The following is a 26,548-nucleotide window of genomic DNA, read 5'->3' on the forward strand; positions in this document are numbered from 1 at the left end:
TCCATCTCCAAATCTTCTCCAAAGTCACAGTCTGAATACTTCTATTAAATGTGAAAGATTAAGTTAAAAATTATATACAACTGAAATGGCTTAATGACAAGTTATTTGTACAGAAATCTATAATGTTACTGCTTAACATATCAGCACAAACTTTACCAGCTCTTATAGTTATACTGCATTTATGAGTCTTATTATTGGTACTGGATGAGAAGAAATTCGATGTAAGTGCAAATGAAATCTGATAAGTAATTTGTAATATTGTTTTAGTTTTTTTCAGAAGGTGACCTTCTACAGTAAGATATCCTTTTTGGGTTTAATTACACAATTTAAAAAGGGATATGGAACCGTACACTAAATAACAAAATCTAAGAAATAATATAGATCTAATGCTAGTACTGAGTTAAAATAGAAAAAAAGAAATACTCCTTCTACAGGTATTTATAAATAAAAAAAGTAATTGGGTATCATAGATTTTAATTTAAAATATGAACTTGGGAATCCCAAGGAAATAGGTATTTAGTTTCTAAACACTATACATGACTACTATAATAAAACAATATTTCCACCAACCAGAAATTAAATAATCAGAACCTCAGAATTATCAAATTTAGGTAGTTTGGACTATTTTTTCAGTGGGATCTACTTTAGATCCCACTGAACTAGAATATGATGGTTGCCTATAGACTACCATGCTTTTGGATAAGAGATGATTATGTTCAGCATGGCTATAGTATAAGAGAGTAAGATAAAATCTTGGTCTTTTGTGGGAAAAAAAAAAAAAAAACCTACTAAGGAATTACAGTTCACACATCAGAAGCTCAGAGTGAAAATTTGACAAAGGCAGCTAATGCTTGGATACATCTGTGTAGTGATCTGGAATAAGTAAGAAATTTTACATCTCTGTGTACAGCATATTGATGAGTGCTAGACTCAACAAATTTGAAATTTTGCAGCAGTGGCAACAAAAAGTATTAAAAGACTAAAGAAATTAGCTACACTGAAACACCCGAATAGCTTAAAAATGTTAGTTTATCAGAAAGATCTTGTGAAGTAAATCTACTTTCCACCAGAAGAAATTTCTATGTATTAGCAGATGTTAGGGATTAATCTCGGACAATAATAGATTATTATCAGACAAAACAGGAAATGTTGCATAGGAAGAGACCCCAAAGGGAGGCAATAGTTTAATTCAACAAATTTGTTGAAAATAAACCACCAAATATAACTTGTACCCGGAAAAGTGATAGCTTCCTCATATCTTGACATTTTCATATAAGATTGTAGACATCTTTCTAGAAAATACACTTGATTGAAACAACTTATTGGATTCCTTAAAGAAATAACAAGCAATTCAAACTCTCTGCCATAGGTTCAATTCTATGAATTCTGAATTCTCTGAACAGATGGTCTAAATGCACTTACTTCCATTAAAGTCTGACTACTAACTACTAACTGCTACATAACAAGCAGTTGTAGTGACATTGATACTAAAATACTTTACGTCCCTTTATGAGACATTATTATGAGTTACTCCAGTTACCCCTATGTCTATCACAGTAATTCAGTTGAAATTACTCATAAATTATTTTTAAGCTTTTAATCTTTATAAGCTAATTTTAAACACACTAGACCTACTTACTAGGAGTGCATCGCTTAAATGTATATTTAAAAATTGCAGCCAGAAGTCAGTGAAATATTAAGAAACAGAATTAAGAACAGGAAAATCTTTTTTCTCTGATATCAGTTTTTCCACTTACTACTGAGAAAAAAAAATAATTATCTCACTAAGAATTCAGTAGCATAAGGTGTCTAGTGCACAGAAATAATAAGGCAGAAAACATGATTGAAGGATGAGCACTGGGAATTGAGGACTAGAAACTAATATTGGAATGAGCAGCTAACTAGGACAGAAAGAAATCTAGAACTTAGAATCAATGGAGGGCATTAAGTAAAATTTAATATCTTGCTTTTTGATGAAGAGCTAGGAGAGGATATTGACATTAAATCACGTTCTGAGTAGGTGTTCACTTCAATACCAAAAATTGTGATAATATCACATTTTACTTGTTTTTAAAGGGCAGGATCAAAATAGTAATGATCACTGAAGATGTTTTTTCCCCCTTGCTGCTATGTTCTCAGACACAAAACATTCAGGAAAGTTAATAAACAAAAATACGTACATGTCCAAATCATAAAACATTCAGAATTATAAAAGTATATGTTTATGTATGCCTAAACATATTATATGTACATATATGTATATGTATATGCACATAATATATGTATAAAAGTAGTCCTTACTTGGTATGTGTCCCACAGCCTGATGGTGCACCGTAAAGGGACTTCTCTCATCAGCAAGTTATTCATCCAACGGAAAGCAAATTGCAAGTATTTCACCTCATGCTGGTCCAAGTGCCTGTGAACTTGTTCTGAAGATGGAACGAACAGGTATTTCAGTTAAACTTTTCTGCAGTCCATGCTTATCAGATGCTTTTTGAAAAACACTTTTCCCACTCAAGCAGATAAAATTGGTGTTGAATACACATTTTTACAACTAAATGAAAATCCAAAAAGGGGCAATGACTTACAATGAACATTACACTGGATTTTTTTTTTTTTTTTTTTTTTTTTTTTTTTTTTTTTTTTTTCTTTAGATACTTTAAGCAACTAAACAACTGCTCTCAGTTATGCTCTTTTACATTCAGATTGAGGTCACTACTTTACAGCATAACATAAAACAAAATATGCAAGGCTATAAAGTGAAACGATTAGTTACACATATGCTTGGACTATAATTTATTTATAGCGGGAATACAACCAAAGTTTGCATATATCATAATTGCTTTCAAAAAAAACTGATAAGGAGAAAGCAGTAAGTAATATAAAAGGCAGAGAAATCGTTATGTTTTCCTGAAAAGAGAAAGAATTCTGGTCCACTGAAACAAATGTTTAAGATTAACGTTTAAGAAATAGAGTGAGGAGATTTCAAAAACATGTACTTTGAAAAATTTCTTAGTATAAAAAGAATACAAATCTGTACAAATTGGTGATTTTTAAAGTAATATTCATAAACATTTTAGTATATCACGTTTAGTATTTGAAAGCTGGGAAAATCACGTACATACATTATTTTTACAGCTAATAGAATTAATATATCAGTGCAGCTTTTACATGTTAAGCAGAATTTGTCCCCAAAAAGAATCAAAGACAACCTGTTCATAAGTTTTAGGTAAGACTCTTCGGAATTTTAACAGCATGATGTAAATTACAACTGCAGCTGATATACAAAATGTTAGGCACTATTTTGGATGAACATATGACAAGCACTCTATATTAAGGTCTAAGGAAGGCCTTATTTTTTACAGAATTTCTTTATGTAATACATTCTTCAGAGATTCTGCACCTCACATCATCCTTCACCTACATTCAAACAAAATTTGCAGCTAAAACAGCGAGTATGAGCTGAACTTCCGAAGTTCTCATTTTTCATAGCTCAGGAAGAACTTAAAAGGCAACAACAAACAGAAGAATCCAAGAGTACCGCAGAACTCTCCTGTGGAAACACTGCCTAAAGATTAAGGTAGCAGAAGGTAAACTATTTATTACAGCAGCTGGCTAAAGGCCTTTGGAAAACATCTGAAACATCTGAATCTTTCTGAAAAGACACATCAGTAGCAGGACTACACAGGCAAGTTTTCTTCCTAGACTTCTATGTTGAACTAGTTGCAACAGAGAACAGAAGAGATGTGAACATGCACCAGCCTAGGGAACAACATTTCATTCAGGTTAACTACAATTAATTTTTAGCCTGTATTTAAAGAATTGTAGGTGGGTCCAATAAAACAGCCTAACAAAACACTATTTTTATTTATTTAAAGATTCATCGGATATTCATTAGTTAAGTATCTAGACTGAAGTTATTCATTCGATTTATTTCTCAAGACACTTTATATGGATACAAGGAAACTTCAACCAACATGGTACAGACATTTCAACACGAAAGAAAGTAGTAAAAACCTTTCTGATATCAACAACAATCACAATGAGCACTTTTTTTTTAAAATATATATTTATACATATATATACATACATACACACACACATATATATATGTGTGTGCAACAAAATACCGAAGTCCCTCTAGGGAAACCATCTTGTCTCCAACAGAGGACAAATCCAGACATCTGTATAAAGCAAAGACACTGCTCCATGGCACATTTGGCCTCTAGTTATCTGTGGCTCAAGGCCTTTCCTGCTCAGACTGAATATCAATTCTCAATATCAACTCATTTTCTCTTTAACGTACTAAAGTATCCTTCTAAAGTACTACACAGACATAAACAACTAAATAAAATTGTTCATGTGTTACTTTTAAGAAAAGTTTTAAGAATTGTAATTAAAGATGTGCAAACCATCCTTAAGTGATTCTCTTAATTTCTATATATACCTTCACGTAATTAGAAATTGCTGTTATATAACAGACTGAAATATTAACAACAGATATGAAAAAGTAGAGAACAAGGGTAGGAAGACAAGGCACTTTTAAGTCATATCATCAAATTGTGGGTAATTCTTCTCCTCTTAGTCCCCCAGCATACAGGAAAAGCACCACTGTGTTACCATGGTATTTGGTACCTACCAACTTGCATTCCATACTTTTAAAAGAAAGGTGTGATCCACTATCCATAAAAAGGTGTGATCCACTATCCATAAAAACATCCACTGTCTGGTCCCACGATTCAGTGACTAACTTGATCCTTTCTCTAGAAACCCAACCTCTTTGCGTCACCCTCACCCCTTCCTTCCTGGGCTCTCTGTAGGCTCCTGAGCTTATGTGCTCCAAGGATCCAGCCATAACGAGCCCTCCAAAAGCAAGAACTACCTGCTGGAGCTGCTCCACAGCCTATCCTCAGCAGCAGTACTAATCTGGGAGGCTTTCTTGCAAATTGTGGAATTCTGCATGGTTGGAGGCTGCTGTCCCTCCACAAAAGGCTGATGCAAAATTTTCAGCTCAAAACATTACTGGAAGGATAGATGACATGGCAAATACATAGGCCCTGTCTTAGAGAAATGAATTTCAAAATAGACCAAGGCAGTTTATACTTAGAAGTTCACATTTTGAAGACAGTACAAGCTTCAGCAGCTCTTGCATTTTCATTTTCCACATGGTTAGATGCCTGCATGGCTGAAAGCCACTAACAGCTATTCAAGCAAAATACAGAATTACTAACAGGTATCTGCCTTTGCTCAGGCAAATTTACCCAAAAGTTTAATAAAATGAAGTGAGATACAATGTTAATGTTATCTTAAAAATATCACATTTATATTTCTATATTGCAGACTATTAATTAGATAATCCACTACATCAAGCAGGATACAAAGACTCAGCTTTATTTTTAACTGAACCTTTAATTCTCAAATACTACCTAGCATTTTTGTTCTTCACATAGCAGAAAGAAATCTCCCTTGATTATTCACAGCTATTTAAAGTAAGTAACGAAGAACTATAAATGGTGTCAACTGTGATATTTCAACTACAGCTCTTAATAGCGTTAATGAATTTTTTGAAAGTTGCTTTCTACTCTGTGTGGAAAATAGGCTACTAAACTCCACGCATTACATACAATTGATATAAGACTGGAATGGAAAATGTATTGACTGAGAAGACTCATTCTTTCTACTTTGTAAGTAATTGTGAGTAGAAGCTATTTTAATGCTAAAGGTAATTTGGAGAGTCATAATTCTACATTTAAATTTTCCATTTTTCTGGAAAGAAGTATATGGAATGAGCAAGCAAGAGATTACTGTCAACTTTCAGACTTAAGTTGTTTTATTTTTTAATACTTCTATTGCAGTTTCTGATAATAAAATTATGCTGTAGGTTTTTAAAAAGTGAAAAAAAGATTTTTCAATAATCTGAAAAAAAATTTGAAAAAAAGAAAAATTTTTGTCTTGTATAAATCCAAGAAAAACAAAAAGGAAAAAATGTATTTCTTTAAACCCAATTTAATCTGGAGTCTAATCTAGTATCTGTGGAACACTTAAGATTTTAAGATTAAACTTAAACATGAGTACAACAAAGTAAATCTGATCTGAAAATACATACACCACTTATATTTATCTTGTGCTATGGATACATTCCAAGGTCTACTAAACACTTCTTTAACTGCACAAACCAACTAGATGTGTTTTAATTAATGCAGTATTATATCGTTTATTTCTATCTACTTGAACTTTTCCAAAGTGTAGTGAGCTACTAAAAATGTGACACAAACAACAAACCGCCTACTTTAAATCCTGCTTACTTTGCCTGGCATTACATACAGGTGTTGTCCCTGCACACATATATTTGTTAGACGATAACCTCTTGCAAAGCAGAGGCTTAAGGCTGACCTCTGACTTACCACAAACACTTGATAAAACTCACAAGCATGGCTTGTGAGCTTGCCAGATATCTGTAGGGAAAAATAATATCTCTTTGGTCACTTTAGGCCCCAGACACCTTACTGGTTGTTCATATTTATCTTCTGTAATTCCAAAACACAACATTTTGTTCAAGTGCAGACACGCTCTTTTCCTAGTTGGAGTGGGCTGGGGCTCCACTCCAACTAGCTACCACCAAATGGAAGTGCCACATTGCTCTGCTACAAATTCCCTGCAAAGTTTCAGTAAAAAGTCAAAATCTTACTTGGCCTTCTACTACAACTAGATTCTTTAAATACTGTAAATTCCTCAAAATTCCTGTTTGGACACTGAATCTTGCCAACTGAAATAATGAACCTTGTCAGCAGCAGCTGCTGGCTTTCCTTTCGAATACTCTACCTACCCAAAGCAATTTTGAAAATCATTACCACTCTTCCCAATTACTTCTGTATTGTTCAAAGCTAAGATGCTGAGGGGAGACAGAGGTAAGAGTTTGGAGTAAAAATTAGACACCAGATGTTGTCAGATGCAGATTCAGCTTTCCAACCAGTGAGAAATCTCCTAACTGGTACGAAAGGCAGACTGGAAGTCTGAAAAAAGCAATTCTGAAAAATTCTAGCAGGAATACCACAATTTAGGAACTAGTTACCTAAACAAACTATTATTAATATGCCCCAAGAACTTTCCAATGGTTAACAGACAACCATTGCACGTTTCTGCTAAGAACTTAATTTCAGATGATAAACTAAGCCCCAAAAGTATTTAGAAAAACTTACTTGATAGTTTTGATACTCTGATCTCTAAAGGATAATCCACTTCTATTCCAATTGAACTTTTTTAAATGGAAAACTCATTTTGCTTTTCGGTTTATGAAAATCTGAAATTACTCAAAAAGGCAAAATATCAACCAAGACATATATTTTCTTATTGCAAACCTTATTAGCAATCAGCTCAAAATCCTGTTATGTGTATAGATTAACTAAATCGCTTGCTTTTAAACTTGAATCTTGGGATTTCATACAACGAACTGGTGATGAAACTATGGTAGCAAGTGACATTTGATCAGTCTTCATTATGTATTCAATCATGCTAACGATTTCTAAAGTACAGTTACAGAATACTTAATTGTGTGTGCAAAATTATATTCATGTTTAATTATACTGAATAGCATTGTACTGACACCAACAATTTGGAACTATAATTGTTTTCAAGGATATGAAAAAATGTTTTTTAATTGTAATAGAAAAAAGGCTTGCTTTATATCATACTTTATGCACTGGAAATGAAACTAAATTTATTTAGAATTTGGCGTTGCTGTTGAAAGTTATAAAGCTTAATAAAGTCTTTCTCTGCCCATCTTTATGCACTAGCTTGGTGCAGAAGTGATTAAAATCTTGTAAGTATGTCTTAATTAATTAATCCATACAATATAAGAGTTTCAGTTTTTCATTCCAATAATGTCATCTTATTTAGCTCTTCAGTATTTACTTCCATCTGATTTTGTGATAACAGCTGTATTATACTTTAATCCACTCTTAAATGTTGCCCAGCTGCATTGTAAGTGACATTATTCATTTAATACTTCTTTTCAAGCATATGTTATCTTTTATCATGATGATTATATTTGTGTGCTTTTACTGAGTTCAGAGAGCTTAGCAAGATTTAAGACTGAAAAATCAATTGCAAGTTACTGACCTGTGTAAACACTCGAAGACTTAGTATTTTCATGGAAAAAAAAATAAAAATAAATGCAAAATTTTAAAATATTTAAAAGATCTAATACTATGAATGTTCACATTTATGATTTAGGAGAACAGTCAATAGAAGTACAATGTTTTCTATTACAAAATAGAAGTGTACATTCAAACATATTTCTCACTGCTATTTATTGTACCTGGAATGTTAATACCTAAGTTCCAGTTCCACCTGGAAATTGGTATTTTTAGCTTTTGAGTTCCTGTGCTCAGATAGCAGATCTGAACAACACTAATAACAAATAACATGGGATTGTCTAGAATTCTTCTATATTTGTGAAATAAATTATTATAATTTATTTTATTAATGAATTACATTTATTAAAAATAAATTATTATTATCTCTTGCATCTCCTTCTTCTTCTTCTAGGTGTCCCAGAACTGTTGTTTTCCCTTGCAACCTGAGGCAACGGGCTCTCCTTCGTCTCCTTCTGTCTGTATTTAGAGATTTTGCTTTTGAATCAGCTTGTGGTGTTATAATAATCAGAATATCACTTGTGCCTTGGGATACACGGAGAGAATGTAATTTAGTAATATTTTTGGCTTTGCGCAAGTCTTACTTTCATTTTGTATAGGTCCTTCTAAGGCCTTTTTTCTTTAATGTTTTCATGGTTTTCAAAGTTTACAGGGGGTTAATTTTCCCAGGTATGAAAAGTAAACTAATTCTGGGCCAAGACAGAATTTTTAAATCTTTCACATGGATCCCTACTATTGCTTGATGCAGAATTGCATATGATGCACACCATGCATCAACTCCAAGTTCTTTCTGGACTTTTAAAACTCCACAGAAAAAGCCGCATAACTCTTTTAGATCCAATGATCCAATTACGCAGATGTTACAAAGGATAATTCCACATAAACTAATCACATGCTAATGGAAGTTGCTTTATAAATATCCCCAATCAAGAAACCTTAACATAACACATAAATATCAAATACTGTATCAGATAATCTTTTACATGCAACTAGTGTAGTTGCAAAAGTATAAGCACATAGAATGGTGCAACTGAATAAGTACTTTCATTGTATAAGTAACACTACATTAAAAAATGAAAAAAATTACCTTGGCTGGGCTTCATAAAGTATTCATCTTAGACATATATGCAAGCGATTATATTTCTATGTATAATAATTTTCTATATTCTATATAACAAAATTACATGGAAAATGTAAATTAAAAGTCATTAAAGATAAGTGCTTTAGAACAATTTGCTTGGTTGACAGTCATTCTTTGTGTCGTTATTCAGAAGGGCAAACATCTGAACAACCAGGACACTTGTATCCCAAGGCAGAAATAGATAAATATCTTGCAATTAGTGACACAAAGACTGATTTGGCCAGAATACTAAAAGAAAATGCATTTTTGAATTTGCATTCTATTCTAAATAAATAAAAGAAACCATTTACAATATGGCAGTAATAAAATAAATAGATAAATAAATCAGTGGAATCGTAAAATCATTAGTATCCCAGGCTTTTAAAAGGACAGTGGAGAACATTTTATTTCAGCTATACAACAGCTAAAACACTTTCCCAAACAGTACAATGATGGAATGATTATTAATCTACTTTCTGAAATGACTGGAATAAAATAACTTCTTGAATCATTTCAGTTAGCCCTAAACACAAACTTACTCTTGCATAATTCGTAAAATTTCTTTTGCACAAACTTCAGTATCATATTTTCAATATTTTTTATTTTTTGAGTAACCAGAAATTGCCTCAAATGAAATATCATGTGTAAGAATACCTTTAGTTGATTCTTTTTATATAAGAAAGTTCAACCTTCCCTAAATCATTATGTGAAGCTCTAATGTAATTACCAGATGTCCTTCACTAAACTGAAAAAGCTGAGACTCCCAGGCATGAAGCTAGCCAAATGTTAAACATCAGTAAATACTAAAAGTCCTGAATTAATTTCAACACTGCTATACTACAAATTTCTTTGATTTGTAGTCTAAATGAAGCAATACTAGAACATATCATCCAATATAAATGTGACCTTTAACAAACCATGAGATGGTTCATGATTTACAATAGAAAAGCTTCACTGCCATATTACAGGAAATAGAAAAGATAATTATTTATACCAGATACTTTGTATTATTGAGTTATCTATTAATTCTCTCTCTCTCTCTCTCTTTTTCTTTTCTTTTTTTTTTTTTTTTTTTTAATAATTTGTAGAACCACCTAGATTATGACAAGGAGATAAGTGAGATTGAATGATGTTTCTACCTTCAAATTCCACATGTTCTATAACAAAGTTTTGTCAATAAACTCACAAAAATTGCATTGAATACATGGCTATTTTAACTCTATCTTCCAGAGTTTAAATAGCCAGACATTACCTTTAGGTTAGCAGAGCCTGCTTAAGGTATATTGCAGTGTTCTGCACTGTACACCCAGTTTGGTTACTTCAAGAGGAGTTGTGATCCATGAGAATGAAGTAATGAAGGTTGCCTGGATCACTGAAGTAATGCATTAACACTCTCCAGCAGGCAAGTATCATTTTTGATATGCTGGTAAACCACCACAATTAAGAAACAAGCTGTACAAGCCTCACCCACTCAAGCAGCTACTTATCATATTAAGTTTCTCTTCACCACTGGGTTACTCAGCATCAAGAAAACAGTGGTACAACAATAACAGGAATATTATTTTCTTCTTTATAATAATATAAATATTCATCTTTATAGTAATATAGATATATAATATAAAGATATTTATATTTATTATTATTTATATTAAAGATATTTTTATCTTTATATTATATATTTATATTATTATAAAGATTCATAATAAATATAAATGAAGAGATAACTTTTTACAACCAAAATTCTTGAGTTCACACCAATCACGTATTTGACTTAAGCTACAACATAGCAGACCTAGTATAAATAAGAAAAAGCAATAAACGCATGAAGCGTGGTAGAGTACAGGAAAAAATCAGTTTATTCAAACTATATTGTGCTTCCACCAAAAAGTCAAACAGATGCTGATCTCTTTTTTTGTATCATCGCTACTACCATTTTAACAACTAAGAGGTTTGCCGTTCACATATTTTCCTGTATTTTTCTCATAAAAGTGAAAATTGAGAGCACAAGCTTCTAAGGCAAGAGACACAGCCCTAAGAATTTTGAAAACTGCAAATCTTATACAAATCAAAGCTTTGTCTGCACTGTACAGCTACACAAGTTATGGACAGCACTACAAGGTCCTCCTTGGGTGGAGAGGGCGATATGTTGGAAGTCAGGACTGCAACAGAGGCACCACAGAAGTGAGCTGACATGCATCTTGAGAAGTCCAGTAGAGGCTGAGTCTTTCATGGGATGGAAAAGCCCCATGCAACGTCATGAACTGGCTGAAAGGCAGCTATAGACCTAACGGTCCAGCTGGACAACAGGTAGTGCCCAAGTCCACATTGCACCCTGGCAGCAAGAAAGATTCTTCCTCTCCATTGAGCTCTTCTGAGGGCACACCTACAATATTCCATCCAATTCTGGGATACTGAAAGAGGCCAATGGAGGGCACCCAAAGAGGTTAGGGAGCTGGAGCACCCAAGGTAGATTTGGTAGACTAGATTTGCTCAAGAAGGAAAGGCTACAGATGGATCTTAGTGCTACAGCTACCTAATGGGTGAGTGGAGAAGAAAAGGAGATACATTCTTCCTGAACATGAAAAGAGACAGAAAAAAACAGCAGTGGTCATCGTTTCATAAAATTAACTTCTGATTGGTATTAGCAAAAAAAAAAAAAAAATACAATGAGGGTAGTCAAACTCTTTGACAGTGCCCAAAGAGCCTATGCAAACTCCACCCTTAGAGTTACTCAAAACCCAGTTGGGCCAGAGGTTCCGAGGAGCCCAACCTAAGCTGTCCCTGTCAGCTTAGCAAGGGGGCTGATGAAAGAGTTTAGACCACATGACTTCCAGAGACCGAATCCAACCTAAATTGTTCTAGGACCTGCAATGTCAAGTCCATACTCCAACTCTTGTAGGTCCATTTCTCAAAAGTCACTGTTTTAAAAATCTTCTATATTTTCCATACATGTTTACAGAATAATGAAGTTTCACTCACTTTGATATGTTATATTCCCCATTATTCTTTTTTAAGAATTCCCTTTGAGATCTATTATGCGCTGCAGACATGTCATATGGATTACACACGCTGTAAAATATATCTGCTATAAAACCGTTTCTTGAAGTTAGGATTTTGTTTTGCTTTCTTCAGCAGCACCACTCAAAGCAAGAAGGCAGTTTTAAACTACTCAACTATATGAACAGTTTAGATTTAGAGGTTAATTTAAGATATTACCTCCTCACTTCTGCATGCATCAACATTAACTAGTAATCATACCTGAGCTCTAAGCGTAAGAAAATTAAGCGTAAGAAATTAATATTTCTAGCATAGAAAAGGTATCAAAGCACTAAAAGAACAAACAAACCTTTAGGATTTCTTCCCCTTTTAGAGGCTATTTTTAATAAACAATTAAAAAAAAAATTGATCATCAGAATATTTTTCCATCTAAAATGTTTGGTTTTAAGGAATTTTTTATAAATGCTTCATTATACTTTAGAAAGTCTATTTTGTAGGCATTATAATTACTTAAATATACAAATACGTGCTTCTACAAATAACCAATATGAAAATACTAATATCAATAAAAGCATAAAATAACACATATAAAAAGACACACTCAAAGAAGTTAGATTTTTTTAAGTGACCAATTACACTATGTTGGACATATTTTAATATAACTTTTACTTCCCTATAGATTATAGATTATAAAAGCATTTCCTTAGTTTTTTATATTAATTTACATTTAAGATAAAAATATATTTACACAACAGAGTTTTATACAGTATACCTTCATACTGTAATACTACATAAGTATTGTTTTCCTCCCTTATTTTTTTGAATATTAAATATTTTATCACACTAAGAGGACATAGAAGTACTATATCAAATATTCAGTATGTAAATACGTACAGGTCAAACCAAAAAATGCTACGGTAAGCACTGGCACAAGGAAAGCTCACAGTATGTAAATGAAAAGATGGAATTAATCTTTTCAAGAAGATTATAGAGTATTAAGCTATAGAAGAAATATTTTTTCTATCTCATCATTGAAAGGCTAGTATCACAAATATATGCTTGGTACTGCTTGGCAACATTTTGTTAATACTCTGTTCATTAATTTAACAAACTATCAAGAGAGTATGTTTAGAATGGGCAAGCATTATCTCTTGCATTTCATTTAATTAAACTTTGCTCTAGCAATATGACAGTCAGCATTTCATGAAGGGAATTATTTTAAAGATGAAGGTAGAAAATATTTCAAAGTGCCCTGCTAAAACATGAAAGCATAATCTAAAATTACCCCTGCACACACTGTAATTTATCTATAATATTAAAGATGTTATTTCCAGAGTTCATAATTAATTGGATTCCACAGAGAAATTATTCAGGCTTTCCAGAGAGCAAAATGATGCACAAAGGCACAAAACATAGTGCCGAAGGACAACCATAAACAACCACTGTGACTCTCTCGAATTGCAACAATCGTTGAGCTTAATGTGAAATGAATACTGGCTGCCTTTTGTATGTGGTCATTACTCTGCTGCAAAGAAATTGCCATTGAATTTTGATTATATTGCCTTAATAAAAAGTAATGAAAGTGGCTCATGCTCTAGTGGCTTTCTTTTAAATGATACACGATAGTGATCCTGCAAAGGCCAGTGTGCCACAAATTGATCGCGTGTGACAACTCATCTGAGGAAGGCTACGTTACACCACCATGATAGGTAACTGTAATGATGTTGGCTTGACTTCTCGCAAACGTTTTAACTAAGCACTTGCAATGAAACACCATTTGGAAATTAGGTCAGCTTTTAGGACTTACCATCGATCCGTCTAACAAGTTCTTCCAACATTTTCACTTTCTTTTGAATTCCTGGCTGAGCAAATGTGTAATTATCCTAAAGAAGAGACCATATAAAAGGATAAGTTTGTTAAAAGTTAACATTTCTTTTCCCTCAATTACTTAGCTAAATTCATGTATTTTTTCTATGTTTGCTTAAGTTGTACTTTGTTTTTACATTTTTAGGCCAGTTTTCATCCATTAAGTAGTAAATGGTCACATTTTACAGTCCTGCTTAGAGTCTCTGTCTCCAAGAGAATAACTTCAAGCTGCTGCTATCTCTGTTCCTCTCTACTTGCTATGCCACTGAGGTTATATCCTATATTATAGATGTAAAAAGAGATTAAAAGGCTGTATATTTAAATGATAAAATGTGCCATATTTGAAATTTTTAACATTTTACTATTTTATCAGAAATAATATGGGAAGTATGAAAAATTAGGCCCTAATCAACAACAGGGTAAGGATTTAATCTTTAAAGCTTCATAATAATATTTTCCAGTGGCATAAGAAATCAAATCTCTAATTCAATCAAAGAATGACTATTGTGAAACAAAGGTCACAACCAAGATCATTCATAAGAAGTGAATATATATATATATATATATTATACACACACACACACACACACACACATATAACACAGCTATAATGACAGGATAATTGCACATTTGTTTGAACGCATGAATTCCAACTGAACTTTTTAAAATTATGAGTTCCTATTTTGTAGCTCCACAATATAACAATATTATCTGACATCCTGAAAAAGATCTCCACTTTATCTGCAGTTGTGATTTTTTTAAAAAAAATATATATATAATTCTTAACACACACATCAATATTTTAAAATATTTGATAGCAATCTCCTCCACTGAATTTATTTGATTATGTATGTAGTGAGATTAAAGAAATCAAATAACTCAAAATACGTTCTTATAAGAGAATTACTATTTATAGTTGTTTTCACGTACACACTAGATACACAGAAAACCCATCTGGTCATCTGCTATCATATGAGCAATTCCCCTGTAAAATTCAAGTGGTAAGTTGAGCAACTATCCTCAAAATCATGCTAACAAAATCTTCACTGATGTTGGAAAACACATTTTTTGTGACTTTGCCTTCAAATTTTAACTAGGTTATTGTGCCATTAATCGGAAAGTTAATACAGAGGTATGATACTTAATCCTTTTCTATCACAGGACACAATTTCATTTCTTAACATCACTAGACACTATAAGTCAACTGAGTACCTATCTGCCTCAACTCCCCATGGCAGCAAGCTCCAGTTCACTGACTAAATAAAGAATATGCATCTGTTTTATCTAATCTCATGCTAATTTTGTCAAGTGTCTTCTATTTCTTGTCTTCATGAAGTCTTGAGCAAGAATTCTACATAAATCTCATCAACAATGACATTTAGACGTGTATCATATCCTCCCCTAACTTTTTCTACTCCTAACTACAGCCCCAACTGTTTTCCCTGTGAAAAAATACTCTGTTCCACCCCTCTCAACATTTTATTTGTCCTTCTCTGTATCTTCTTTTATTCTGCTACATCCTTCTTGAGTAATAGAACTGTACAAAGTGCTCAAGGTAGATGGAACAGAAGAATTTATATAACAAAATGATACTCTCATTTTGTTCTCAATGTCCTTTCTGTGATGCCCAGTGTTTTGTTGCTTTTTGGGCTGCTGTTACATGGTGAGCCAACAATTCTAAAGGAATGGCTCTAATATTTTCTCTGAGCGGAAACTGCATTATCTCCTTCTTGAGATATAACTGACAGTTCTAAGGACAGAATGGGCAGAGTTTAATTTTTTTTTTTTCTCTAGAAAATAAAGTCCACACAGAATGGACAAAATCTGAGCTTGACGGATAGTTTGTCGGAAGTGAACGGGGAGGCTGCTGGGGAGCACTGCAAGACGTCAAGGGGAGCCTGCACTAAGGGGAGTCTTTCTCATTGGATAAAGAGAATAAAACATAGAAAAGAGTAACAAACTTCCCATATAGCAATGTGAAGAGACTGATAAGACGGTAGAAAAAAAGCAGGCTTGATCATGAGCTTTGGATTAGGTCACGATCAGGCCATTCTCACCACAGAGGATGCTTCTTTCCTACAGAAACTATTTTTCTCCTGTTCTTTTGCCTGAGACTCTCTCCTCAAAACGTTGTGTCTGCACAAGGAGGAGGATGCCAAATTCCTGCTTTTCTTCCTGTTTTCTAAGAATTGAGAAAGGTTGAATTACCTTACCTACAAATTAAGGTTGAATTTCCAATCCTACTTCGTTGCTTTCTATGCAGCAGCACACTAACACAGGTCACACACAGATAATCCCTTAATCTTCTTTGATTGAATACATTTCCACATTAAAGTTCTCCATTGGCCTAACAGTAGAATTCTCATAGTTTGATAAGAGAAATAAGTGTAGTAACTAAGGCAGTGTTGATGAGAAAAAGCAAGATAAAAAACACTGAACTCTGGACTTTCCCTCTGGAAATGGGCAGCCCTCACATCCTGCTGGCACTGCATCCCAAACAGAAGCTGAGCATCATCTGTACTGCAGCAAAATGTCAAATGTGAAAGATGGAGAAGTCTCTCAGAGAAACTAATCTAATCATCTTCTCATTTTGGTAACAGGGAAACTATTGGGCACTTTCGGGAGTCTTGCACATTCTGTATTAAAGTCATAAGTCATATTGAGGATGCACAATCTTTGGGAAACGTTACATTCATGTTAGCCATAGAACCACATTCTAACAAAGAAAAAAAAGTATTGGGGGGAATTTTTCTCGACTGATTCAAGTTGTTATTTCCAGAAGTACTATATCACTTATAAGGGATTAAAAATGCACTGAATGATTTAATTTATAACAGATTTGGGGTAAAAGCATCTTCACACATTTAACAGCATGTATCAACCCAGAGCTAAACACACTACCACTTCAATCAGACAGTTTAACTCCTGGCTGTGATCTAACAATGTGCAAGTGTTCTTTTTCTCAAAGCAACATTTACTCCAAACACCTACAATTATAACCCAACACTTGGATTGTAAAACAAGTTAGTTTGCTCTTCACGGTACCTTTTTCCTCCTTTTTATTTTTCCTATTCTGTCCACTATTTAAGCTGCAAATGAACAAAATAGGAGCCGTTATTGGTGCTATCTCAATCGTCTAAAAAGATCCTAGTTAGCTAAATCCTCTCTTCTTCTTACACACTTCCTCTTCTATAGTGCTTGTAACTGATCGACTTTCCAGAGTCAATCAGAAAGAAAGAAGGATTTTGTAAATGTAAAAAGAAGCATGCTGCTAGCTATTATAGGTAGAAGAAAAAGCTAGTAATATAGGTTTTAAAAAATACAGTAAACTCATGAATTGTACGATGAGTGATTTCTCAAGAATCTTGCCCTGGGCTTTAAATTCTCTTACCACATATTAGTGTGTTATCAGCTTCCAAACTTGGTTAAAAAGTTCTTCAGAAGTTTGTACGTGTTGCATTGACAAGTCTTTTTTCAATATACTATGTCTGCAGTACAGTTTTTTTCTTTTTTTTCCATTAACCTTTGCAGAAAAAAGAAAGCTCCCACATTATATCTCCTACTTATTTCCTTTCACACCTGTGTGAAGGAATCTTTCCCTGCATATCACATCTTTCAAATTTTTGCTATATTTCCTCATTTATTCCCTTTTTCCTCTGAAAAAAGCCATAGAGGACGACAGGATTGTCTTAATGCAACCTCAGCAAACTGTCAACACGCTCACAGAGCCTCACACCTCTAAACACTTACAGATGCTTCCCAGTAAGTGTTCACATATGATAAGGCATGCATGAGTAGACAAGGGAATATTATAAAATATTTATGCACCAGCGTGCAATATCTAAACTCCTTGATGTTCAATTCACAGAGCCTGCAACACGCTTCCAGTGAACTATGCTAACCCATTTCACAGCCCAGTGGCTAATTTCTAGTTCCGACTCTTAGCATTAAATTCACCCTCCATCACGGGAGGTTAAGTCTTCACATGTCATACGGACCCAGAACTCGCTGCGCTCTCGCATCTTTGTGTGTGCACAGCCTGGGCTTGCTCTCTATAATCCAACATCCCTGTATACAATTAGGTCTGACAACCTTCTATTCCTTTTATTTATTTATTTAAGACACATACTTTCAAGCTGTTCTCAGTTCAAAAAAAGCCTTTATAATTTAAAATAGACCGTTCCAAATATAGCCCTCATTAGACATGATAAAGGATATTATATAACTCCTTACTGTAGGATTTGAATTTTTTAAATACTTCAACTGAAGCTATATTCTCAAAACAAACAAAGGCTTTGTAAGGCCCCACGAGCCTATAAAAGAAGAAAATAATGTGGTATTTTCTTAAATGTTATAGAATTCTAAATGGAAGAAATTTGGATAAAATGAAAATAAATAAAAATTGACTGAACTACCTTCCTATACTTCCCCTCCCCCCCCCCCAAAAAAAAAGGAGAGAGAGGGAAAGAGAGAAGACAGAAATATCAAAGTTTCTAAAATCAAAATTCTAAAAAACATGGGAATCAAATCCTGTTCATTCCACCACATACGAATGCTGAATAATTGTCCATAGCAAACAATATATTGAAGCAGATTCAAGATTTTTAAACACAAGAAATCAATGAGATTCTTAAGAACCGCTCTGATGAAGCATTATTCTGCAACTCATTAGCATGCCATGCATACCATAATAAATATCTTCTACTTTCTTGTCACTATATATGCTACAGGGCTGACAGCTAGCTATACAAAATGCTACTAACTAATGATGGAACACTAGAAAGGATGCAGGTGCATTTAAATGCATGGTAAAAGTACTTCCAAAACAACTGTTAAAAGTTCTAAAATCTCCATGTTATTTTAACTTTCAGCCTTTTCCAAAATACATTACAGAGACTTTCTACGCATTAGTTTATGAGTTTTTTTTCTTCCCAGCTTTCTGAGAAGAACTTGTAAAATACATGTGAAAAATGAATGTAAAAAAGTTTTGGTGAATATCACATGTGTGTGCTTGTGTGCACAAAATACTCATTGAAATGTATGCACACACATGCATTCACACAAATACGTACATATCTGTATTTCTTTTTCTGCTCTTTCTTCAGGAAATGTTTTCAAACATCAAAGAGCAACATTTCTTATTATCCTCCACATCAGAAATGTCAACATTTTAGATTCTTTGCCCTTCCACACTGATTTATGTTAGTTAAAAACACATAAAGAATTTCAGAGTATTATTTTCCAGGATCAGAAAATGAAGTGAACTTGGAACTCTAAGCTAAGGGCCTTGGGGAAACAGTGCCCTCTGAATGACAGAGCAGCCTTTGCTGCACTACTTAATATATTGCATGTGTGACCTTTACTACAGTTTTCATTAGCAAGAACATTCAGATTCTTTGCAGGCTTTGGTTAAAGATAGTCCACATCTTTTTCCTTTAGATAGGTGATGATGGAATAATTTTACAGAGATGAAGGAAAGAGGGGAAAAAAACCCAACTTCTTATGTCACCAGAGAAGAGAAAAGAGCCAGTCAAATTGAAAACAAAAGACCTGTCAATAATTTGACAATATTGCCTTCAGCCAGGCATAAATACCAATACACTGCTTCTCCTCTTTCCAGGTCACATAAGATGATGGAAAACATAGCACATTAGTAAAAAGTGGGTACTGATTCTTACATTGCATTATAACAGTATCCACAGATCTCCTAACCAGAGGCCCAATCTTCTCTTCAGCCACACAACCAAAGGTCAGTTTTATGCAAGTGGATGTATTAATCATTACAGAAGCTGTTAAAAAAGCAATAAAAGTGTTCAAGAGAGATTTTTGGATTATGGGCAAGGCCAGATAACAGTTCAAATACAGATAAAAGTTACAAAGATACGTAAACCACAGAAACCCCAAAATGGGCACTTACATATGCAAAAGTTGATGCCGTAAATTTGACACAGAAGATAAAACATTTTCATTGCAGATCATTCCACTACCTTTGCGTATTTCATAGAAAAGAATGTTTTCTAGATAACGATTCACACCTGATTACAAATATACTCACTGTCTTCTTGAAAAAAGCTTTTTTTTTGAGGAAAGACTAGAAAACCGTGTCAGCAGTTTCCAAAGATATACAGGTTCTGTAGGGACTTCAAAAAACTCTTCTGCTGAGCACAAACTGCAGCCATCAGGATAAATCCCTCCGATATCCCCAATTTTGTCCTTATCACAACCCTGGCAAAGCATGTGGCTTATTGTTGAAATCCTCTAGCTGGCTATGCAGGGTCCAATCCTTGCATCTTTTGGGAGCAGCCAGAAGCAAACAGTTCCATCACAGGGTGATCTGTTGGCAGCATTTTTCAGCTTCCACCAATGGGGCTTCCCCAGCACAAGGGGGTAACTTTGCAATTAAAGCTGTTCGACAATTTTTCTGCAGCCTAACTTCAAACTGTCCAGATTTTAAATTCAAATAAAGAGTTACACAACCTTTGACAAGTGGTTCCATGCTTTAGTTACCTTTTTTTCCTTCTTTTTAAGCCTATCACTCAGCAGTTCTATGTTTAATCAGTAGGAAAGCAACTATTCCCTATTCACCTTCTTAATGCAACTCAGCGTTTTAGAGACTTTTATATACTCCTTTGCCAAGTTATCCAAGCTAAAGAACTTAATCCAACTGGCTCCTTATCGTTGATTGCACTTCTTTGTTTTCCTCCGATCCTTTTTTCAAATATCCAATCCATCATTTTGAAGGGAGATGGACAGAAGAGATGAGAACAGCACAGAGCACACCAAGCACGAGCTCATCTTTGGTTTCAAAAATGCCAAATGATGCTTCATCTTTGAGATACTTCAATAACCCTTCTCCCAGAGTGACAGACAATGTTTCTACCACGGCAGCCTAGTTTCTTTAAGAATTGCTGGCAAAGGTCCTTATTAAAATGCATTTTGAGAACACAACTATACTTTTAATTTGTTCACAGACTCCTTCAACTCCTTCAGAAAATCACCGGATCTATCACCCATTACAAGATTTATGTAAAATATTCCATAATGCTGTTTTATCCTTTAACCATTAATTCCATTTCTTATTATAGCTTCTACAAACTTAATTGATATGCACATTTAATTGCTTGGTCTGGTTTGGGTTTTTTTTTTTTTTTTTTTTTTTGTTCTAATGAATTCCCTTGAAAGCATTTTTTAAAACTAATGTCATATTCAGTCCCTGCCATTCTTCCCATACCAAAGCAATTCTGGGCCTTATATTTCCTGTTTAGAAACTTCCTAAGACTACAGCTATTAGTAAAGATCTTCACAGTAGACCAGCACTAACATATTTCAAACTGAGCAGAGTCAGCAACTGCACCTGAAATTCCTATGGGAGATGCGGACTGACAGGTTCTTGGTGATGCATTTGATCCTCTCAGATTGAAAGGACAGAATATGGACCCTCTACTGGCAATTCAAACCACTTAGGAATTTCAAGAGGGTCCCAAAGGATCTCTCACTCTGGAGCAAGTGCCAAAACCAGTAATTCTCTTGTGAAGCTTCTTGTTGAGGCTTCCTCCTCCTATGAAGCTCAATGCCTTCACAAATGCTGAACCAAACTGCAGTGCCTCAGGCTCAAAGCCTAATTTACACTTTGCAAAGTAGATTCTGCTGCTGTATGACTTGGGTTGGTTGTTAATGATAGTCTCAGTGAAGACAAGTTTGAAGGATGACTTGTCCCAAAAACCCAAGATGATGACATTTTTAATTCTCAGTCTTTGCCGTATCAAGAGGTTCAGGAGCTATGCTGAAATGATGTACTATTTTGTCATCAACACCCAACACAAAGATCTTGACTGCTCAAGTTAAATCTACTCAGAACCAAACAGGAAGACCATCACAGACTCATGGTCCACAGCCCAGGCTTTTTCCACATGTAATTTTTCTAAGTTTTGAACAGACAATAGCAGATATGTTTTACCCAATGTTATATCAAAAAAACCCCCCACAAGACTAATAGAATGATTATGTCAACTGCCTTTCAATGCTTAGGAGTTGCAGTGATTCTACCACTGAATTTACTTCCTAGCATGGCAATAACACTCAGGAAAATGCATTTTCTTTTCCTTCAGGAAGTGAGAAAGTCTTTACGGAACTCCAAGAGTACAACTTCAAGAATGGCAGGTTAAGAAATTGGAAAAACAAACAACAAAGAAAAAAATAGAAAATTACAAAAATAATTAAAAAATAAAATGAAATTATAATTAAAGTAACAAAAAATACAGAAAAACAGAATTAGAATCAATTAAAAATCAGAAGTAGTTTTATGGAACTACTGGTATTGAAAAAAGAGTAAATCCTAGCTATTTTATAGACATCTGAACAGAATGAGCTGCTCAATAACGAGCTCCCTGTGGGACAGGACAGAGCAGACAGCAGTCACCTCTACCATTACACCTATTATCATTCATAAAATTACTACAACACATGTTGCATTTCCATTCTAAAATACATAAATGCCGCTTTTATAAACATTTTAAAACATGTTTCTGACCAATCTATTCTGAAGCTTTTATTTTCCTTAGAGTAGCTGCAGCTCCAAGAAAAAGGCCTTATTTGTCATTCATAGGATGCAACTTGGACAGGACGCTGACAGAGGACAGTCTGCATTTCCAGAAACTAGAGAACAGGAATTATCCAAGAACTTGCATCTCAATTGCAACTACCGTGAGAGCGGCCACAAGAGCTGTCACTTAGCATGAGGAGATAACTCAAACACCACAGAGCTAATTAGATAACTAAATGCTAGTACTTCTCAACACTCCTGACAGGGTCTCTGCATTTCAAAACCTCACTGCCACTAGCAGCTGTTTATGCAGCAAGAAGAGGAGGATTGCGGCACGTTGTTTCCATATCAGCTATGGTTAGGGAAGGCTGAAAACTTTTCTCTGGAGACTGACTTATCACTAATATCCCAGGTCCACATTTTCCTTCAGCGTACGACATTCTTCAAATTTACCTGAGGAAGGTGAGAGGAAAGGGTGTTTTATCCATTTACACAGGCAGTGCACAAGGACTGGGCTGATATATAGCATGGATGCTGGACAAGCTACCACTGCACCCACACAGGGACCCTGCAGTCCCTGTGACACAGAAACACAAGTTGGGCATGGAGGCACAAACACACCATGCTCCAGTTCGCATGATGAGACAGACCCAGAAACCCACAGGCCATATTACTTACGTGCATCTGTCCTTTTGGTTAAGGAAGCCTTATTTCTACCAAATAAATTTGCCGTTTATCATAACCCAGGCCAGCGAAACCTAGTTGAGCTCTGATCACCTACCTACCCAGATGAAATGCAGACATAACTAAGAAACTTCTAAGAGTATCAAGAAAAAAAAGTTACAAAGAAAGAAACACTATTTTTCCTAAAAAACAAACTAAGGACCTTTGAAAGATTTTGCAAGCAGAATGAAGTCACTCCGTTCTTCCATTTATAATCCACATTCAAGGCACATGATAGCAAAAACTTTTCATAACTAAGCAGTTAGAGAGAACTCCACAGGATTGCTTTTGCCACCCATAAATCCTGCTATTTAATCAGCCATAGAAATAGCTAATATACATCTCCTTTCACTTCAGTCCTCAAAAATGAATTATCTCTCTTTTATTCTATATATTCCCAGGTCCTGATAAATAATGATATTAATATTTTATTGCTATTTTTAATACATGTGGTTAGACCATTATGAAGTGCATATATTTCCCTTTTGGTTATTTTATTACCATTACAAGTGAACTTAAAATGAAGACTTATACTCAATTTTATGTATGAATGTTACGTTTGTAGGAGGCACAGATCAGTCTGAACTTTTTATCTGAATGTTAATGGGACCCAGTTGAGGAAACTCTTATAAAGGATGATTTAGCAACAAAAAAAAAGCTAATTAAGATAGATGTATGGGAATGTCTACTTAAGTAACTGGGAAAAAAAAATCACTGGTTCTAAGTTCTATTCTTCTCATGTTCACAGTATTTCTATGGGTAAAAAAATGCAATAATATAAATACATCATCTGCAGTTCAGAGCTGTTCTGAAGAAGCAAGATGGATTGACCTCTGAAAGGGTTTATCTTTTGAGTGTTTGAATTAAAAAGACAAGATGAAACAAATTTGGTAATAAACCAAGTACAAAACTAGAAACACATTATTCTTATTTGATATATGTATATATTAAAATACTGTTACATAGATTTCAAATGTGAAATTGTGAAGTAATGTGTCAAAAACTACCAAAAAATGGTGATCTTATTTAGAGACACAATATGTGGTTACACACACTTTTAGAAATAGATTTTACAAATCTCCATTGGAGCATTTTGCAAGGGTACAGGCTGGACACTAACTGTCTGGAGAGGAGTTTGGTTGAAGAGGACCCGGGGGAGCTGGTAGAGGGCAAGTCAAACACAAGCCAGCAGTGTGCCCGGGCAGCAAAGGCAGGAAACTGCCTCCTGCAGCATTAGATCAAGGAAAGAGGTTACCCCCTCTCAGCACTGGTTACATATTCACAGCATCACGGAGGTTTAGAGGCTCCTCTGGAGATTGTCTAATCCACCCTCCCTGCTCAAAGCAGGATCAGCTGCAGCAGGTTGCTTAGGATGGTGTCCGGTCTGGCTTGGCAAGTCTCCCAGACCAGAGACTCCACAGCTCCTCTGGGCAACCTATTTCACTGTTTGAACATCCTTGAAGTTAAAAAACAAATAAAAATGTTTTTCCTACATTTAAACAGAGTTGCTTCTCTTTCACAGCCACATCTAGAATATCAGTTTGGGACTTCCCGTTATAATAAATACATGAATAACTTGGAGCAAGGGCAAAGAGAAAATAAGATCTCAGGGGCTGCAGAGAGGCTGATGGAACTGAGGGCATCCGGCCCAAAGAAGTGAAGTCTTCAGAGGGGAGCCCACAGAAGCCCATCAATACCTATGATACCTATGACTGATACAAATATCAATTTGCATCAATACAAAAATGCTCCCAAGGTGACAGAGACAGGCTTTTAGCAGTGGCGTGTGGTGAGGAGATAAGGGACAACACATTGAAACAGAGGTTCTGTCTGGGTATAAGCAGCAGATTTTTCATTGCAAGGAGGGTCAGGCAATGGAACAAGTTGCCTACAAGTTTGCACTCTTGGAGACTTCTAAAACCCGACTGAATAAAGTCCTGACCAATCTGGACTGAACTCACAGCTTCGCCTGCTTTGAGGAAGAGGCCAGACTAGATGACCTCCAGAGGTCCCTTCCAGCTCGAATTATCCTTTGATCTTACGATTTTAAAAGTTCTTTTGTGTTTTTCTGGAATAAGGAAGAAAAGCTGAAGTGAGGTTTAATGTTTCTGGGACAAAAGTTTTTTCTCTAGCTGTACAAGCTCATGAAGCACTGAAAATGAAAACCAGTACAGTGGATTATCAGCCAGAACTGATTGCTACAAAAAATCATGTACAATTACAGAATACAGGGTTAATTGGCACAGTAGATATGTAAATTTGTATTTAAGAAAAACTCAATTTATACAGATATTAAATCTTATTTTTAAATTATTATTTTTTAATTTCAAACCAGTAAGTTTTCTAGTCTGAAATAGGAAAGATGGGACACATGCACAGACACTTAGGAGTCTATAACCAGACAGAAATATCTGCTTCTCCTCTATTTTTCATAGAGGTACTGGGTTTCAGCACCGCTGAAGTAATTCAAGGCTTTGACATTAATTAATGATCTCCAGCACTTAAAGGCAGGAAAAAAATGGATTTACCTGAATGCCATCAAGCAACTTGCTCATGCACCAATAACTGTCAGCTTCTATGTTCTGCAGCACTTCTTCAGGCAGATTGGAAACATCAAAATTTTCCACTTCTTCTTCTTCTGTTTCAGAAAAAGTGAGAGAAAGACACGTCAACAAAGAGTACAGAATAAATAAAAGACAAGGAAAGTAACTGACAATAAAGACAATTACCAGTCATCTTCTAGTCAGTAACTTTAACACACATTTCCTGTAAGAGGAACAAAACGAATCATTTATTGTTCAACTGTGTCATTTAACAACATTAAGTGTTAATGAATGCTTAATTTGCTGCAGACTGTGAAAATCTCATACCATGTCTGGTTAATTAGAATTACTATACAATAAATTACTTCACTCTAGACATTTCACACCTGAAAGGATTATCAGAAGCTCTGTAAAAGGCCTCAAGCTCCATATGAACAATCTGCACAATATGTGGATGTCTGCATCACACACAGGAGAATTGAGGCAGTTCCCTGGGAAGAGGACACGCAATAGAGAAAGCTTCAAGTCCAGGAGAGGTAGCTATTTGTCATCAACATCAAAATTTTCTTTATCAAGTATATCCAGTATAACAAGATATATCCGA

General features: G+C 34.7%; 1 protein-coding gene across 1 annotated transcript in view; it reads right to left on the reverse strand.

Moving 5' to 3' along the window:
- The window catches only part of TBC1D22A (TBC1 domain family member 22A), a 148,855-nt gene that overhangs the window by 68,610 nt on the left and 53,697 nt on the right, over positions 1-26,548 (reverse strand). Inside the window, exons 9-11 of the mRNA XM_026046430.1 lie at positions 25,930-26,039; positions 14,078-14,153; positions 2,302-2,429 (exon numbers count right to left, since the gene is read on the reverse strand). Coding sequence (XP_025902215.1) covers positions 2,302-2,429; positions 14,078-14,153; positions 25,930-26,039 — 314 coding nt within the window. The remainder of the gene's footprint in view (positions 1-2,301; positions 2,430-14,077; positions 14,154-25,929; positions 26,040-26,548) is intronic.

Source organism: Nothoprocta perdicaria, unplaced genomic scaffold (assembly GCF_003342845.1).
Source record: "Nothoprocta perdicaria isolate Ctin4 unplaced genomic scaffold, notPer1 scaffold_44, whole genome shotgun sequence".
Lineage (NCBI taxonomy): Eukaryota > Metazoa > Chordata > Aves > Tinamiformes > Tinamidae > Nothoprocta > Nothoprocta perdicaria.